This window comes from Meriones unguiculatus, chromosome 2 (assembly GCF_030254825.1).
Source record: "Meriones unguiculatus strain TT.TT164.6M chromosome 2, Bangor_MerUng_6.1, whole genome shotgun sequence".
Lineage (NCBI taxonomy): Eukaryota > Metazoa > Chordata > Mammalia > Rodentia > Muridae > Meriones > Meriones unguiculatus.
In genome coordinates, this window is record NC_083350.1 from 44,815,573 (window position 1) to 44,833,156 (window position 17,584).

The window sequence follows — 17,584 nt, forward strand, 5'->3', positions numbered from 1 at the left end:
AGAAACCTGAGAAAACTCTGTTTATAAATTACTCAATATAAGGTATTTTGTAACAGCAGCTGGAATAAACCAATATAATCCCATGAAAGACAGAGACAAATCAATTGTTCCAATTGTCAAACAATTGTTTCTATTGTCAACAGGCCCTGGAGGGTTTTAGAGATCACTGTAAAGTCTTTGCAGCTATCAGATAGCTAAATGCCAGCCTGGTTACTTTTTACCATAGGTAGTAATGAAAACAGTACATTTAATAAGATTTCCATTGTTCTGTACTCCAGACACAGAAAGTCCTTATCTCACGGTGCATATGGCTGTGAGGAGAGATGAAGCTTTGCATGGACCTAGCAAGGGGAGGGCCTATTTTCTACTCACTCACTATTGCTAAGGTTCTCAAGCCTATTCTTTTAGTGATAGCTTCTGTATTAGTTATTTTTGTTGTTGTTGTTGTTGTTGTAGAAAAAAAACTGACCAAGGAAACTTATAAGAGTAAGGGTTTATTTGGCTTACTCTTCCAACGGGACAAGAGTCCATCTTGGTGGGGAAGCATGGTGACAAGCAGGCATGGTAGCAAGAGAAGAAGGTTGAGATATCACATTTCATCCCCAAACACAAAACAGAGGTAGGTTATACATTCTCAAGGCCACCCATACTCTCCCGAGTGATTTGCTTCCTCCAGCAAAGATGCACTTCCTAAGCCTCCCCACACAGCACTACCAACTGGGGACCAAGTATTGAAATACCTGAGCCTGTGGGGGACATTTCCCATTCAAACCACCACACCTCTCTGATATGACATTATTCACCATCTGCTCCTTTAAAAAGATGCAACAGTACATCTTTCTGTTTCCCAACACCTGGGACCTCGTGCTCACAGCAGCATACACACTCAACTATTCTACCCATTTTACAGATGAAACAAGTAAGGTTGCGAGTCTTTTTAGGTTGTTAATTCCAATAGCAAAATGTTGAGAACAATTTAGAAAATCTAACCACGCCCTGGGTTTTGCCTCTTGTATTCATATCCTTAAGGAAAAAGTAGTGAACAGATCTTTAAAGCTGCCCAAGGGAGCTTGCAATGATTTAATATTGGGCATCCTGAATACAGAAATGTAAAGTCTCTATTGGGATCAGAATACAGAGGTAGCCAACTCATTAATGAAGTATCCATTTACTAATAAAACATGTATACACACTAGAGGCCTGATTCTTAGTGTATGCTCTCTAGAAATCTTCTTAGTAGCACCAGTCTCTGGGGTAATTGTCTCATCCTGTTTTCTCTGAAGATAGGGAGCCAGAGGCTGAAGAGCTTTTAGCCCTCAAGCATTTACTGTAGCTGAGTACAGGAAATGAGAGAAACACACACACACACACACACACACACACACACACACACACACACAACCAGAATTCCTTCCTGGAGATAGATAAGAAAAAAAAAGAGAGCTCGAGTTGCAGCCTTGTGCTTTGCCTGGTTGCTATTCTGAGTCTCCATTCAGGAATGAGACTCATGCCCTTCATCTGGGACTGTGCTGATGTGTGCAGAGTGGAGGGATCTGAATCCATTCACTGTATTTCCATTCACGCTCTTGAGTTCATTCAGTGGAGCCTGCAGCAGCTCCTGCACATGTTCTGAAATCAGCTGCTAAAAGACAGCATCATTTAGAGATTCAGTCTTGTGATTTCAGGCTTCCATGTGTGGAGTGTGGTGTCCTGGGGAGAAGGAAGTGCCACGCAGACGACTCACTGCTCCCCTGAGTCTAAAAGAACATTTGCAATAGAATAATGTAGGGTCTACAAATAGTGTGATGCCAGAAACTCAGATGATTGCAGACCAGGCAGGTGGTGTAAAGAAATGGAAACCAGAGGCAGCAGCAGGCATTCGGTTAATTGAAGAAATGCTATATCAGATGGCCAGGGGGGGTTGCATGTAGCTCTTGGATGTTAATTTATCAGTGATCTCAAAGTTGCCAGGCTCCTACATTTTTTAGATATCTAAATATGCCAGGGGTGGTGCAAAACACCTGCTGTCCCAGCACAGGGGAGGCTGAAGCAGAAGGATGTGAGTTTTGCAACTAGCCTGAGCTATAGAGAGAGATCTTACCGCAAAGAAAACAAAAGTTTTTTTAAAAAATGAGAAATATAAATCTGAACATGAAATGTATCCATTGTATAATACTTTTAAATTAAAAAAAAGTTTCACTCCTTTTAAACATCTGATGTCCATCTGTTGTGGCGCTGGTTTCGATTTTCTAGGAAGCAGATTCTGAGGACAATGTTCTGGAAGTTGATTAGGGAGTGTGCCTGGAGTCACCCTCTGGTGAAGGGCAGGGGAAGGAAGGAAGGCAGGGCTGGGCAGAGGGACAAGTTGAGCTATAATGCATCTTAGCTAAGGCTCCCACTGAGGAAACAGGCAGGCCTGAGACTGGAATAGAGCGGTGGAGATAACCCTGCCGTGCTCCCATTAGTTAGCCACCGGAATAGACTGCCCTTGGTGGGCAATTCTTAAATGACTTCCACAGACAGCTGAGGGTTGAGAGCTGCCTCCAGGACATTTTCAGGCTGAGGATGTGGGAGGAGCTTCAGTGCCTGTTATAGACAACAAACAGGGCTGTTGGTTTACTGCCTGAGCCATTCCCCCAGCCTCCCGTACTTACTTCTTTGGGTACATTCTGAAAAACTACTCCAGGTTTTAGATGTCTCCTCCCTTGAGGGTCTCATGGCCTCCCTCCACAACTGGTCTGAGACCACAATGCTGTCAATTATTGTCTTCTACCAACCCTTCCAGATTCTTCTCGCTCTTAGCTGGATCTAGGAGCTTGCCTGGTGTCAGGAATCAGACATTCTGAGAAGTCAGAGCCCCCAGTCATCATGCTCGGGCTCAAGTTCACTGGGGCTCATGAGCTTGTCCATGTACCATCAATGTCGGGCAACTTGTCACCCTACCCCCAGGGCATAATGGCAGTCTCATCTCTTCCTAATAGGGTCCTACTATGGTGTTGGCTTTGTTGTTGTTACTGCTTATTAATTTTTTTGTGACACAAAATACAGGTAGCAGTTTCAGTTTGTAGTTCAGTGATACCCTTGCTCTGCCCCCTGGTGAAAATATTGTTCCTTTGATGAAAAGACACCAATAACCCAGAATTTCAAAAAAAAAAAAAAAAGGAAATATACATCTCCCAGTTGGGTTGTGGGAGGGAAGGCAAAGAGGGTCAGCCCTCTTCCTGCTTTGGTTCTTATAACCATTTTTGGACATCTTCATGGATCACTTAAGGACATTAATCCTTGAAATTATTACCCCATCTTTCCTATATATTATCTCAGAATGATGCGGTCATGTGGTATATGACATAACACATGACTGTGTGTCCTTTCTTGAAACCTGTTTGCTATTATCCAGACCCTTTGTTATGTGACAATGCATGGGATTTCATGCCAGCACATCAGTCATCCCCAAGGCCCTCAAGCAGTGGCATCTTTGACACCCTTGAAACAGGAAAGCCAAGCCCATACTAAAAAAGATTGTTTCCAGAAAGATGAATCAGTGTATCTTCAGATGTATGCAACTTGTAACCAAGTGGCTGTTTGTATCGTTGCTAGACGGTAGCATATTTGGGAACCAACCAGTATTGTTCTGTTTCTGGCAAGGCAAACACTGATTGCAACAGTAACTGGGTTAGTGTTGATGAGTGGGTGTTAGTTTCATGCAGGTCCTTTAGTCCTGTCACTGTGTCTACTCCACTGATGTTCCTATTGTGGTACTGATGTGGCTGATGACAGTCTGGCTAATGTCAGATGACAATCAATTTATTTGACTTACTCTTTAGTGCCTCTTTCTGAATGGATGCTCTCTGGAGCATAGTAGTATGGGTATATGATAGATCTTCCCTCCTGGGACCTTGCAAATAGGCATACCTAACACTTCTATCAAGAGCCTTTTCTTATTCTTTTGATCTTCCTCTTCCCAGGACTCAGTCAACACTGCTAGGAGTTTATAAGTTCTCTCTTGAGGTGTTTTTTTTTTCCCCTCCATACAGAGTGGATGTCCACGTGTATAGTCTGAAACTGTAGAAAAATATTTCACTGTTGCCTTTCAGGAAATTCCTGAATGGGGCCATCAGATGTCTATTTTCATTTTGTTCTACATGCCAAAATGACCTTTATATAAAACAAGCCCATGTGTTTCCTTCCTCCACCTTCTGATTGTAAGGGACACTAGAGCATACAGACAGACAGGCACTTAACAGCAGTAGTGGATGACATGAGAAAGGATGATTTGTTCATCTGGCTAACTTGTGTCTTTCAGCTCTCCTCACACGTGTGTTGGAAATTACCAATGGAAGCACTTTCATTGGTAATGAATTGCTGACGGGATCAAATGATTGTACGATGCCTTTGGTTTAATGGTACCTAGTTCACGATGGGCTTCTGGCTGCATGATCTATTGCCTCTGCTAAAGCTTTTATCTCTACTGGTGCTCAGTACCATTCAAGGATCTAATTTTCAATTAAGTTATATTTCTCTTGAACCAGAGTCAGAAGAATACATATCATTATACTTCTGCTGGAGTGTATATAGCCTCCAAGTGGCATCTTTTTCCATCCTGGTACTACAGGTCTTATTAGGTCTTATTGCCAAAATGGCAGGCTTTGTTTGCATTACAGCTAGATCATACTATGGAGCCCTTTCTTACTCTAGACACCATTCAAAAGAGGTTTTGTTTTTTTTTTCAAGAGTGGTTTTAATAATTTTTAGATATGAAATATGTTTTCTAAAACCTGAGGATATTTATTAGGGTTGTGTTGTTCTATGTGGGAAAAAAAATAAAAAGGTTGCTGCATGCAATGCTCCCTCCTCTAGTGTTGGAAACAACCTCCCCGTCTCTAGAGTAAATCTGTCTTACCAATGCCACTAAGGTATTTGTGATTTCTTACTCATCTAGTTTGACGTGTATGATGCCGTCAATAGATGTACCCCTAGATGTTCAAGTTGTACAGCAGCCTACAGCTTCCATATTATGCTGTCATCAGAGAAGCATAGTTCCTAGAATCTGGAGTTAGGACTGTGAATACAACTATTTTCTGTTCCAAGGGTCTGTAAAAAGCTTTAGATCCCTCTTTCCAAAAGAAAGTCGCCCATTTCCTAGATTAATGCTTCTACACAATGGATTTGAATCCATGGCAATCTGCTCTAGAGAAGCTCTCTAGTGCTGTCTGATACCATACCACTCCTCCCTTCACCCCTTTTCAACTCCACATCTTTAGTAGACTGAGTGGACAGCAGAGAAAACACATGTAGCAAGACAATTTCCATAAACTGCCTCCTCACACTGGTCTAGCTGTCTGTCTCAGTGACTGTGCCCCCAGCAACAGTATAAGAGCCATTGGCTTCCCAGCTTAGGACAAACCTTCCATTTGAACACTAGGTGTCACCTGTGCTGTCTGTCTGTTGGAGAATTCCAGGAACAAATATTTCCATTTCTTTAGTGCCTCCTTGTTGATTCTTCTTTTTGCTGAGTTATTATCCACTTTATGTGTCAGTTCTACTTCATTTCCTTCTCCTTCCATCCTTAGACATAGTCATCTGTGTTAAATGTCTGCAAATTCTACCTGAGAGATTTTCTCCTGAAGAGACTCCAGGGATGCTTTACCCAAAACAATAGGAAATGCTTTTGGGCGCATATAGTTATCCAGTTAATACTGCTTTAATGAGTTTTTAAAGTTGTGCTGGGAGTTAGACCTTGAGCTGTGCATGTGCTAGGCGGGCTCCTTACCACTAAGCTAACCCAAGCAATCCTTTGATAACTTCATACATTCTCACCTATAATGCACACACATGTGCGCATGCACGCACACACCTTCACAAACACCATGTGTGCATGCACTCGCACATGCACAAGAATAAGAATACTGCCCCCCACAACACTGTGAGGTGGCTAGTAAGGTTGCTGTGATCTTGAGAGTGTTTTCATCCAGTGAGAGGCTAGTTTTCTCTTATTATCACCTTGGCTTCCTCTTCAAAGTGAACACAGTCTGTTTGCCTTGACCCTCTCTCGGTGGTGTCGCTCTCCCACTTAGTGGTTCATCTCCTCACTTACTGGTTCCCAGTGATGCTCTGAGACACCTGCTGATTCTAATCTCAACTGTCCACCTGCCTCCTCAGCTTTCCACCTGGATAGACAACGTCCGCAGACACAGTTCTGACTTCTCCATCTACTTCTCATCCCTTCCGCAGATTTCCCATGCCAGTTTCATCTGCTCGACTGGACTAAACATGAAGGAAAATTTCCTCTTTGCCCAGCTAAGGTTCACAAGACTAAACTGACAGGTTAATCAGAAAGAGAGAAAAAAAAAAAAGACATGCACATTTATGATATGCACCGAGGCAATTAAGATGTAAATATGTACTAGGTCTATGTCATTCAGATACTTGTGTACTATGATTCTACAGGAGAGGGGGTAATAAGAATTGCAGACAATTTTTATTAGCAAACAATTTTAAGGCACTTAGATTGGGTTTGGAGAGGACAGAGTGACCAAGGATGAAGTCTGTAGGATGTGCAGAGTGGATGGTAGGGTTATATTGGGACTGAAATAGACACAAATACAGCAAGAACACCCAGGCATAATGACAGGCTTCAGTGGTTCTTTCTATCTTATGAGTTTCATCTTTGCTTAACTAAACTTTAGTCAGAAGACTGAAGGCAATTCTCTTTCCCTTGGTAGAGCTAGCTGGCCAAGCAGACGGAACTCTGCAGAAAGCTTTCCAAGCCTTGCTAACAAGGAAGGAACAAATGAAGGCCTCTGGATCTAGGGCCTGCACTATCTTGACCCATCAAAGCATTTATTATCTGGACCTAGTTCTGAAGCTCAACAGCGTCCTCACCTTCACTGAGTTCCTCAAGTGGAAGAAGTTAAGTGTGATCCTTTCTCATAACCCAGTCACATCCATCAGCAAGTATTGAGGGTTTTACTTTAAAAGACACCCATGAGATGGTGTTTCCCTGTTCCTCTGTTATCTTGGTGTGAGCTAGCATCATCACACAGGGCCTCTGGTGAGCTTTTGTGTAAAATCTTCTTCAAACTCTCAATGAATTTAAGCAACTTCCTCTTACACTTTCCAATGTGATTCATCTCCAGTGTACTGACAACCATTTTAAATACTATATAAATCTCACATTCTCAGCTCACCTCTTTTCTTAGAATGCAAGCTTCATGAGAGGAGGGATTTTTGTCTGGTTTGTTTAAATATTTGTCTTCCCTTTACCTTGGAATCATGACAGAAATTCGTTAAATGTTGGTTGAATTATATGATAAATCATCACAAAACCACCCCACTATGAGATAGGTATTACAGTCTTCAATTTAGACAGTCTTAGTCTCTGTTGTATTGCTGTGAAGAGATACCATGACTAAGACACCTCCTATAATTGGAGCATTTAATTGGAGATTCACAGTTTCAGAAGATTCACCATTCTTATTTTGGTGGGGAGCATGGGAGCACATAGGCAGCCTTGGTGCTGAAGAAATAGCTGAGAGCTTTATGTCCTGACCCACAGACAGCAGGCAGAGAGAGAGAGACTACAACTTGCATTGGATTTGGAAACCACAGAGCCCATTATCAGTGACACACTTCCTCTGGCAAAGCCATACCACCTCATCCTTCCCAAACAGGTCCACTAACTATGGACCAAGCATTAAACTATATGAGCTGATGGGAGGCATTTTTTATTCAAACCACTATGGAAAGCAGGGTTGAAAAAGAAGAAGTGAACTGAAGAAGATCATAGAAATAGAAAATCATCGAATTGGGCCTATGGTCCAATCTTCTTTTGCTTTCAAGTCCAGGCCTTAGGCAACATACTCTTCTAGGCCGGAGTTCATGCTTTTTCCTTGGAATCCAATATCAAAACTTTTCAAAATTTCTAACTATAGCAATGTTTAATTTTCTGTGGCTGCAGTAAAACACACTAACCATAGCAACTTTTATAAGAAAAAAAAGGGTGTATTTGGGTCCACCTGCAGTGACATACTTCCTCCAACAAAGCTATTCCTCCCAAGCCTCCCCAAATATATTACCACCATCTGGGGATTGAGCATTAAATTCAGGATACTAGGGGAGACATCTCATTCAAACCACATAACCAAGCCCTTTATCTTCTCTATAAGCTTTGAGGTAAGGTTTTTTCAAAGCCATGACCTCCTAATCAGTGTTCGAGGACAAGATGCATTCCGTTCAGTTATTCTTTGGACAATATGTTGCCTTGGAATTTTGAGGCCACATCAGGTTAGCAAAATGATTCTCTACCATCCTGAATTGCATCAAGAATCAGGAAACCCTAATGTAAGCTACAGAGAATCAAAACAAATATTTAAAAATCTAGATTCCAACTATATGGAATAGCTGCAGGAAAACTATCTCCTGTGTGTAGTCTTTTTTTGAGGCAGATATATTTTTAAATTCTTAAATTTAAATTGACAGTTTTTTTTGTTTTTGTTTTTTTTTTAGAAATTTCAATAATCAGGGACCTGGTTGAGCCACTCAGTGAATAATGGTGGCACGTTTCCTGCTCTCAATGAGTCTACATTCTCTTGAGGGGAAGAAATCTATTCCTCAGCAATAATAGCAAGTGCTACATCAATATGCCACATGCTAACAAGTACTATGAGAGTGGATAAGTCAGAGACTGGGGCTAGTAATGACAGGTGGTGTTCTTCCGAAAGAGAGTGGGAGGTAAACTCTGTAAAAGGCAATGTTACCATTCCTCTTTCCAACTCTACCCTCTAGAAAAATGACAGTCTCCAGTGAGTACAAGGTAAGTAGTATGTGAACATGTGGGGATGTGTTACTAATGAGAGATGTTGAAGAGCTCTGCCCAAAGTCATTCCCGTGAGCTGATGATGGCTTGACAGTGAGAGAAGAGCCACAGTCTGGGTTCATTTAAAGGCAAGAACTGACATCTTCACTGAAAGATTGATATGAAGGGTGGAAGTATGACTGATGGAGAGGAGTCCAGGATGAAGACAAACCTTCAGTCTGAGCGACTAGAACAGAGTAACCACTGACTAATGTCCTAGGGCGTGGCAGGTTTGGAGGCCAAAATTACGTTTCTTTGGGATCTACATCAAGTCTCTAGTTCTATGTGTCTGAGTCTCTCTGTCTCACAGTTTCCTGAGATACTTAACGCCAAGTCCTGCTGTGTATCCAAGGAGAAGCATTCTGAATTCTTCTGTGGAAAACATCACGCTAATTCCACTGCTGTCTTGGCCAGACAGGGAGGCAGCCTGAATTGATGCTTGTCTTGCCTTTCATATTCCTGGAATAGACAAGCAAAGCTTTTTTCTTCAAATTTAACCCAAAGGCTTTAAGAAAGAAGAGAGTGATTGAAGGGGACAGCATAACAGAAAAATTGTTTGTTGTATAGTTCTGATGATGGCAACAGCTTGAACCGATTAGTTGGTTATTATGCATTCTTGTGCATGGACTGTCACAGTAGTTGCATCCCAGGAACACATCACAATTCCTACTGAGCGTGGCCTCTTGCATGCAATCTTGACCTCAACAGCTTTAGTCAACTCTTGTGATTTAAAACAGCACACATACATGATCATCAAGTGGAAAAAAAAAAACAACAGCAATGAATCTACTGAAGAATGTTCTGGATTTCAACATGCAAGTTGATAATTCAGATGCAAGAAAGGAAAAGAAACCCACATAGGAAACAAAAATGAAAGAATGAAGTAAGGAGGAGAGGGGAGGAGAAAGAAAAGGAGGAGGAATGATGAAATAAGAATAGTAGTGGTAGGATTTGTTTAAGATTGTAAGCATTTAGTACCCATCTTTGTTTTACCCAAGCAAGCTAATCAAGATCTCTTACAGTAAGAGTTAAGTTTGGGACAGTAAAATCCAAGAGAGACATAGAAACAGACACACACAAACACACCGTGTTCTGCACACTTATATAGCATGCAGTTAAATCTCTTCGCTTTAAATATAACCATACTCATTTTCATGTCGTACCCAGACTGCTCTGTGATCTCACAACTTCCTGGCTTGTGGTTTTAGCAGCTATGTAAGAACAAACCAAAATGTTTAGGGTCTTACTTTGATGCAGTTTTTTTCTCTCTCCCTTTCTTTTTTCATTCTTTCTTGTGTCTTGCAAAGGAATTCAAGGTGGTGACCTTTGCTTGGCATTCCTCCTCTTGGCCAGACATAAACTGGGGATTGTTGCAACTTTTCCTTTGAAAATTGCGTTCAGTCCAATTGCCGTGACTAACAGGACGCCTTGATTAACTTACTAGAGAAAGCAGTATTTCAGGCACTTAGTGTGCCCTTTGATTATATGATCAGGCTAGCTCATTTCCGGTTTGTGGAAAGCATAAGTTATAGCATTCCAAACCCTCTTTCTGTAGGTGCCTTATGTAGCTGTTCTGTTGCAAGAAACTCTTCAATTTAATGACAAGATGTCAAGAAGTGTGGTTGGAGGGCCTGCCTAAAGCAATGTCAATGTCGGATCCCTAACAGATTGAATCAGACTTAATGACATGCATGGAATTCCTGTTTAGTGGAACATTTGGGCTGAGAATTGGAGGGTGGGGGAGGTGGTAGGAGACTTAAGAAGAATATCTAATTTTTGCATAGCAAGGCAATTTTTGGAGATTATTTAAATTGTATGGATATTTTTTGTTTGTTTGTTTGTTTGTTTTGTTTTGTTTTTACAAAAGCCACCCTCATTGCTGTTCAGACCCCACCCACAGTTTCTCTTGGCCTTTTCAAAGCAGTTAAAAGACCCTATATATCCCAGCGCTTCAAAACCACCTCTTTAACTCTTGTAAGTTGTGCCTTTCAACAATAAACTCGGGATTTCGGGATTTCGCGCTGCACACCTGGCTGGTTTCTCTAAGGTAGAAACACTGGCAAGAGGTTCCACTCACAAATCCAGCACGCGCAGGCTTTCTACCGTTCAACAGGGCTACACAATGCTCTTTCCTGAGCTGGAGGAGTCAGGCAGAGCCTTCTTAAAATACCGAGTACGGGCAAGAAACGGTGTCCCTCACACACACCCATCCCCCGGAGGGAATTGACTTCTTATTTTTCAATGCATACGTTTTTGCTCTGGGAGCCCCAGACACCGCGTGAAGTTGCACGAAGTCTGACCAGGTCGCTGCTCTCCATCGGGCTGCGCCTGCTGTTTACAAACACCCCACCAGCAGCGGAGGCGCCGCCCAGCCTCTGCTTCTAACAAAGGCGGCGGCGCCTCACTCCGTCGGCTAGTGGCGGAGGACAGCGGAATCCTAGAGGGAAATGCGGTGCCATTTCCTTTTAAAAAAGCATCATTCGGAAGATGGGAGACCGGGGTAGGGGCTGGCGGGAGGCGTGGGTGCTGGAGGGGCCTGGCCCTGGAGGTGAGCGAGCCACCAGCGCGGCTTGGCCGGCGGCTGCAGCAGCGCTGTCCGGAAAAGTCCCTCGCGCCCTCTGGCGGCCGAGGAGCCGCCTGGCTCGGCCGAGCTGGCGCGTAGAGGGCGGGGTGGGAGGAGGGGGTGATAAAAAAAAAAAAAAGAAAAAGAAAAAGAAAAAGTGGGTGAGGCAGAAGCAAAGAAAAAGAAAATCAATAGGGATAAGCGAGAAGAGGGAGGAGCCTCAGATCAGCCACTCCTGCCTTACGGGGTCCCAGCTGGCACCACAAAAGAAAAAAACAAAAAAGAACCCCCAGGCCGGGCGTGAACGCCGGTGGAGGAGGGCGCGAGTGGCGGGGGGCGGGCCGGGGCGCAGGGGGACCGCGGAGATTTACTATTGTCTCCGGCAGCCGCCGCCGCCGGAGCCCGGGAGGGGGGCGGAGGCGGGAGGAGGCGGCGGCCGCGGCCAGCGCGCCACTCGCTCCACCTGATCCGGGCGCTGCGCGCTGAGCCGGGCGCGCGAGCAGCAGCAGCAGCAGCAGCAGCAGCAGCAGCAGCAGCAGCCGCAGCGAGGCAGGCGTCCCTGCAGCCGCCGCCACCATGTCCTACCAGGGCAAGAAGAACATCCCGCGGATCACGGTGAGTCCGCGGATCACGGCGGCCGCGAGCCGGGCGGCTCGGATGCCTTTGGCGTGCCCGGCCGGGTCCCCCGGGAAATGGGGGCCAAGCGCGGTCTGGGTGCCCGAGCGCAGCGGTCAGTCCAGACGGCGCGGAAGGCGCCACGCTGGAGCAGCGACCCCGGGGCTTGATGGAATCAAAACAAAGAGGAAAACCTTAAACCCTGACGCGGAGAACTTCGGGTTGTTTGTCCTTTTCCACCTCCCCCCACCCCCGCCCCCAAGAGCGCAGGGCTCGCGGGGCTCGGCGGACCTTCGTCTCGCCTGGGGCGGCGGCGCGGGGGAAGGGAGGCTTGCTCCCTTGCTTGAGGTGTGCTTTTTGTTGGTGAATCCTTTGGCTCGGGCAGGGTACGAGCTATGACACCTTTCTTCACTGGTGCTTGGCAACCGGACCGCGCCCCTCTCCTAGCTCGGCTGGACAGCTTTGATCCCAGGGCTTCCGAGAGGGCGCTGTGGGTGCCTGGACTACCAGTCCTGGGGGTGGAGGACTAGGGGGATACCCTGCTTTCCCAAGTATAGGTTTGGGTGTGTCAGATTCCCGACTCAATAGCTAACGTTGTTGCAATGAGAATGATCAACTTTCTTTTTACCTTAATTGTTTACCTTTTCCATGCCATTCCCATTCCTTGTCCCAGGAAAAGCTGAGTTTTCAGAGAGCACGCTAGTTTGCAGTTGCACACAGACACTGAGTGCATGCGGTGTCCAACTGCCATTGTGTGCTAGACTGAGCCGCCGCCTGCTGACCGGTGTCGTGCTCTAAAGCGTGCACCTAGGGTGGGGTAGAGAAGAGGAGGTGCCTTGATCAGCTTCTGAAGCGACCCCCTCACCAGTTTCCAGCTAGGTGCTGTCCTGGATAGCCTGAGACTCCTCCCTGATGAGTTGCCGTGATACCCTGAATAGTGGGGATATATCCGGGATAGCATTAAAACAAAAAGGCAAGCACCAAAATGACATTTGTTAGTCTAGCAGGAAACTGTACGGTTGTATTGAGTAAGTGTGTGTGTGTGTGTGTTAGAGGAATGGGTGGCTACTCCATCTTTGCAAAGGGAACAAAGGAAGTGATAGCTGGCCTCTGGGAGGCTCTGCAGCTTCTCCAGGTCCCACTTCTACCTTGCCACCTACTTAACTTACACCCATCTGTCAAGATTGTGCCGTGAGCCTGAGTTTTGCACTTGTTCCCTACATTTGAATGACCTCGTGCTACTGCAGTGAAGGACCTTCTTCACGGCCCTGGGGCGCCGCATTGTTCAGCGGCTTACGGCTGTTGCAGCATCTCACCTTCAGCAGCCACCTGAGCCTTACTTCACTTTGTTACAATGGCACCCCACCCCTACCAGCTGTCCACCTGATCCCAGGGAAGAAACGCTCCCCAGGGAGAGCAGTTGAGCAGGGCAGGGATCCTTTTGCCTGGAGGAGGCTATGAGCTTAACGGGTGTACTCCTGTATCACTACCTGACAGCGTTCACTCTCCATTCTGGAGAAAACATTGTGTGGCTGCATCAGTTTCGGTGCTTGCCTGGCGCCAGTTGCCTTTGTAGAGGGATACAGAAGGGATCAGCAGACAGAATATAAGTGGGACCTCAGCTCCATTTTTATGTTGCTTTCTTTGATGAAGTGGCTGGCACCGCACCGGAGGTCTGCTGCATGCCACTTATTTACACCTAATGTGCGCTTGTCAAATCTCCTTTGGGGGACAGGCAGAGAACAATCCCCTGCCTTTTGCAGTTTTTAAAGGCTTTCGTCACTCCTCTTACAGACCCAGCCTCTGACATGGCTCAGAGGACCACACCCATCTTCCTAGGTATCTGTCATTTAGGCCACCTACAAGGAAAGATAAAGACATCAGGATGTATGCCTTGAGTTAAGAACATAGGAACCGTGGCTGTGCCCTGCTCTGTTCTCGGGATGGGGCTTGTAAGGGGTTCCCTTTTGTCCCTGCTTGGATGCTCTTCCCTGGGGTACTTCATGTTCAGTGTGGCTCCCGTTCTTTCTCTGTGCATGGGTGTGGTGCTGCGTACAGCCTGCGCAGGAAGCTGGAGCTCGTCCTCAGCAGCTGGAACAGGACTGGACAGTGGCTGTGAATTTCTTCAAGCCAGGCTGCCTGGCAGTCATTGTTAAAACCAGGCTGATGACAAGGAGGGCATGGCAGGGGGCGGGGTTGATCTTTGGGGGTAAGGAATCCATTTCTAGATTTTTCTCCTGCTTTGTGCTTGTATTTCTATGAACAAGGATTCTTTCTTAGAATTAAACATCTTTGTGTGTATGACTATGAAAGGTGATTGTCTTCACACTACAAGTATTAAAATGCCTTTCCTAGACATAGGTAATAATATAAAAATATAGACACAGTTCTACATAGATTGAAAATATGATTAGAGATATAGAGTGCATGTTCCCTATTGTTGATATTGGCTCATTTCTAAAATGCTAACCCCGTGTAGAATTCAAATTAAATATTCTAGTCCTTGTCTTCTCTTCTGTTAAGGCAGCCCCACCCAGTAGCTCAAGCGTCACTATAGGCTGAAGAGTAAAGGAGGCAGACCTTCCAGGGCCTGACCCACCTACCTCTTTAGACACCACCTTCTGCCACCATTTTTGATTGTCAGTGGGTTTTCTGTTTTGTTTTTGTTTTGTGTTGTTTTATTGCCTTCCTCCTTCCCTCTGCTTTGGCTGTCCTTGTGAGGTGAAAGGCTTCTACTCTCAAACACACATTGGTTTTCCGGGGGCAGGGAGGGGGGGCTTGCTGTTCCTGCTGGTGTTACCTGCAATGGGGCTTTCCTTGTGAGGAACTCGGGCTATCTTGTTTTGCCTTTTCAGGGTAGCAAGGTGAAGCATCTTTTCCACCTCAACACCAGCCTTTGATTCTCAGTGTCAGACACTAGTCATCCTGGGTTGTTCAACAGAGAGCTTCTAGCTCCACTGCCTCACACAGTATTGGGCGCATAACACCTCAGGAGTTGTGAATGGATGATTAAAAATGTCTCCTAATTCACCTATTGGCTATTATTTTGTCCCAGTTTGGTGTTGTGTGCATTGCATGCTTTCCCCATTCAAGCCTAGAATACAGCCTGATAGTAAACTTATCCATATTTTAGGGATTAAAAAAAAACTTTAAAGATCTTTCTTTAACCTATTATATTCCATATATAATAAAGATAGCATTTGGAATGATATCTACCAATTCAGTTTTGGAGAATATTTTTTATAGTAACAGTCAGCCATTCTCTTTCTCTGATTTAAGCTACAACTTGAAGCTGAGCACAGGAATGGGAAGAGCCCCGAAGCATGTGTCCCAGTACTCTGTGCTTTTTCCTATTTGAGCATTGACAGAAAGCCACTTCATAGTTTAGAGCATGAAACCTAGGTAAATCAAGTCATTTTTTCAGAGTTACACAACAAGGGTTTAGAGGAAAGGCTGGAAGTCATGCTCATGGCTTATCCAACTTCAAAGTTGTTTTCATGCAGCTGCTGCCTCCCAAAGGCACCTAAAGAGCCCCAGAATTCATCCTATCATATCCCCCTCTCTGTCTTCCTGTCTGTCTGTCTCTCTCTAAGACAGGCCACAGAGAGATGGCTTTTTCCAATGACTAGTGGATTTCTGTAAATAGTGTCTTGCAGATAACTGCATTTCTGATTTTTGGAAGTTGGGCTACCTGTGTGATCCTTGGACATTGCTGTGCTACAGACCTAAGAACAGCAGCTGGCAGTTTTAATCAGGCATGGAGCCTGAGCTATTGTCAGACTGTAGGCTCCATGTCCTTGTTTTTTTTTTTTGTTGTTGTTGTTGTTGTTGTTTTTAATAAAAAGGTCCAGTGAACTAGAGGGGTGCCTGTGGCCTTTGGGCTGGGGTACTAGACTTGACTTTGAGGAAGGAGCCAATACAATCAGCCCTTCCCTCCCCAAATGCACACATCTGTGTATCCCCTGTGGTTCAGTAGATATGATTTAATGGGAAGAAAATATTAGGATGTAGAGAATTAGAATTTAGAGACCAAATGAAGGAGCTGGCCTATCCAAGTAAGGCATCTTGTAAGGGAAATTCCAGAATGAAAGACAGATGAAAAATCTTAAACACTTAGGAATGGGAAACATTTGAGCTATCTGATTGTGGAAATGTTGACGCAGGTCATGTATCGGGTGTCTATTTTGTTCTTTTATATTCTGAGCAGGTGAGGCACGATTCCCATCCAGGCCATTCTTTCAGAGGTATAAGTAAAATGCCTCTGGTGTAGTAAGAGCTTTGAGGACCAGTCACTATGATCAAACCAGAAAAATACTTTGGGGAATTCCAAAGAGATTTCTTAAGAGGATTTGAAACTTACCTAGTTCAACTACCAGCTTGTAAGCTAAAACAAAACAAAACAAAACAAAACAAAAACTTTTTAACCCATTAGGCTGTTGGGAGATTCAATGAGCTTTGACCTCTGAACGTGATCTGTGAACCCAGATATGTTCAAGATAGCAAACACTGGTTTGTTTATAAGACCTCAATTGCTTAAGAGTGTGAACGTTAATAAAAAGAACATTTGGCAACTGTCTGGTGAAGATGTTTTCCTGGGAAACTTTTTAAACATGTTTTCAAACACACACAAATGAAAATGATGTTATACAAAATGTTAATTTTTCTTGCCTTAGTTATGTTACAGCAGCCTATAGAATTGTGTCTGTCATACATTTCTGATGATCAGACAAGAGGCCACTAGGCCACCTTTTGGCAGACCCAGAAACCTCCTAAATATGTTTGCACTGTACTGCTTTTCAGTCCTGATCAGCTTCAGTCTGGAGATACATAGGATGGGTCCCCTTTCCAGCGGTTTCTTCACAACTCAACTTCTCTACCATTTCTTCCTAAGTCAGAAAAATTAACTTGTATTTGAAAAAGAACAAAACCCCCTTGTATCCTATAGAGCCCTTTGTTCTTTAGCTGTGGGCATGTTTTATAGAACCATTTGTACCTGCTTATGACAATTAAAAGCTGCAAAATGTTAGCAAGAGTAGAGATGTGTCCCTAGGGTACACATGTGTCCGTTTGATCCAGACACTGCTCTTCATCAGAAGTAAAGGAGGAGGGGAGCACCTCAGCTCCCAGATGATGTTAATGGGTGAGCAGAAGCCACCACCCTACATCTAGGGAAACTGTTATTAGGTCCATGCACAGCTTCAGATGTCCTCCATCTTTCCTCAGGCCAGTGGGCAGCAAGTGTAATAAGAGACCTTGGAAAACAGAGTCTTGTGTGGAGTCCTTCTTTCATGAAGTCAAATTCAACACATGTCTGTGGCAACATATGAAAGAGTTAACTCCAAAAGAAAAGTTCATCTGGTGGAATAGGATGAGTCCTTCCACCTGGCTCTTATTTTAAGACTCAGTTCTTTCATGGAGTAGATATATGACTTCTCTTGAGGAATGTACCCTCTCAACTAGCAAGACGAAGCAAAGCACAATGGAGCTGTTATTATAATTCATTAAGTAAGTGACTGAACACAGAGTACTGGACTTATCCCAGGCACCCTACC

The 17,584-nt window shown here is 44.5% G+C and overlaps 1 protein-coding gene across 3 annotated transcripts in view; it reads left to right on the forward strand.

Moving 5' to 3' along the window:
• Dpysl3 (dihydropyrimidinase like 3) overlaps positions 1–17,584 on the forward strand; it is a 109,757-nt gene that overhangs the window by 39,338 nt on the left and 52,835 nt on the right. The window contains exon 1 of one of the 3 annotated variants that reach the window (XM_060377321.1): positions 11,842–12,032. The exons of 1 other annotated variant lie outside the window; for it this stretch is intronic. In XM_060377321.1, coding sequence (XP_060233304.1) covers positions 11,994–12,032 — 39 coding nt within the window. In that variant the 5' untranslated portion in view covers positions 11,842–11,993. One more of the 3 variants, XM_060377322.1, reaches the window with a different exon arrangement.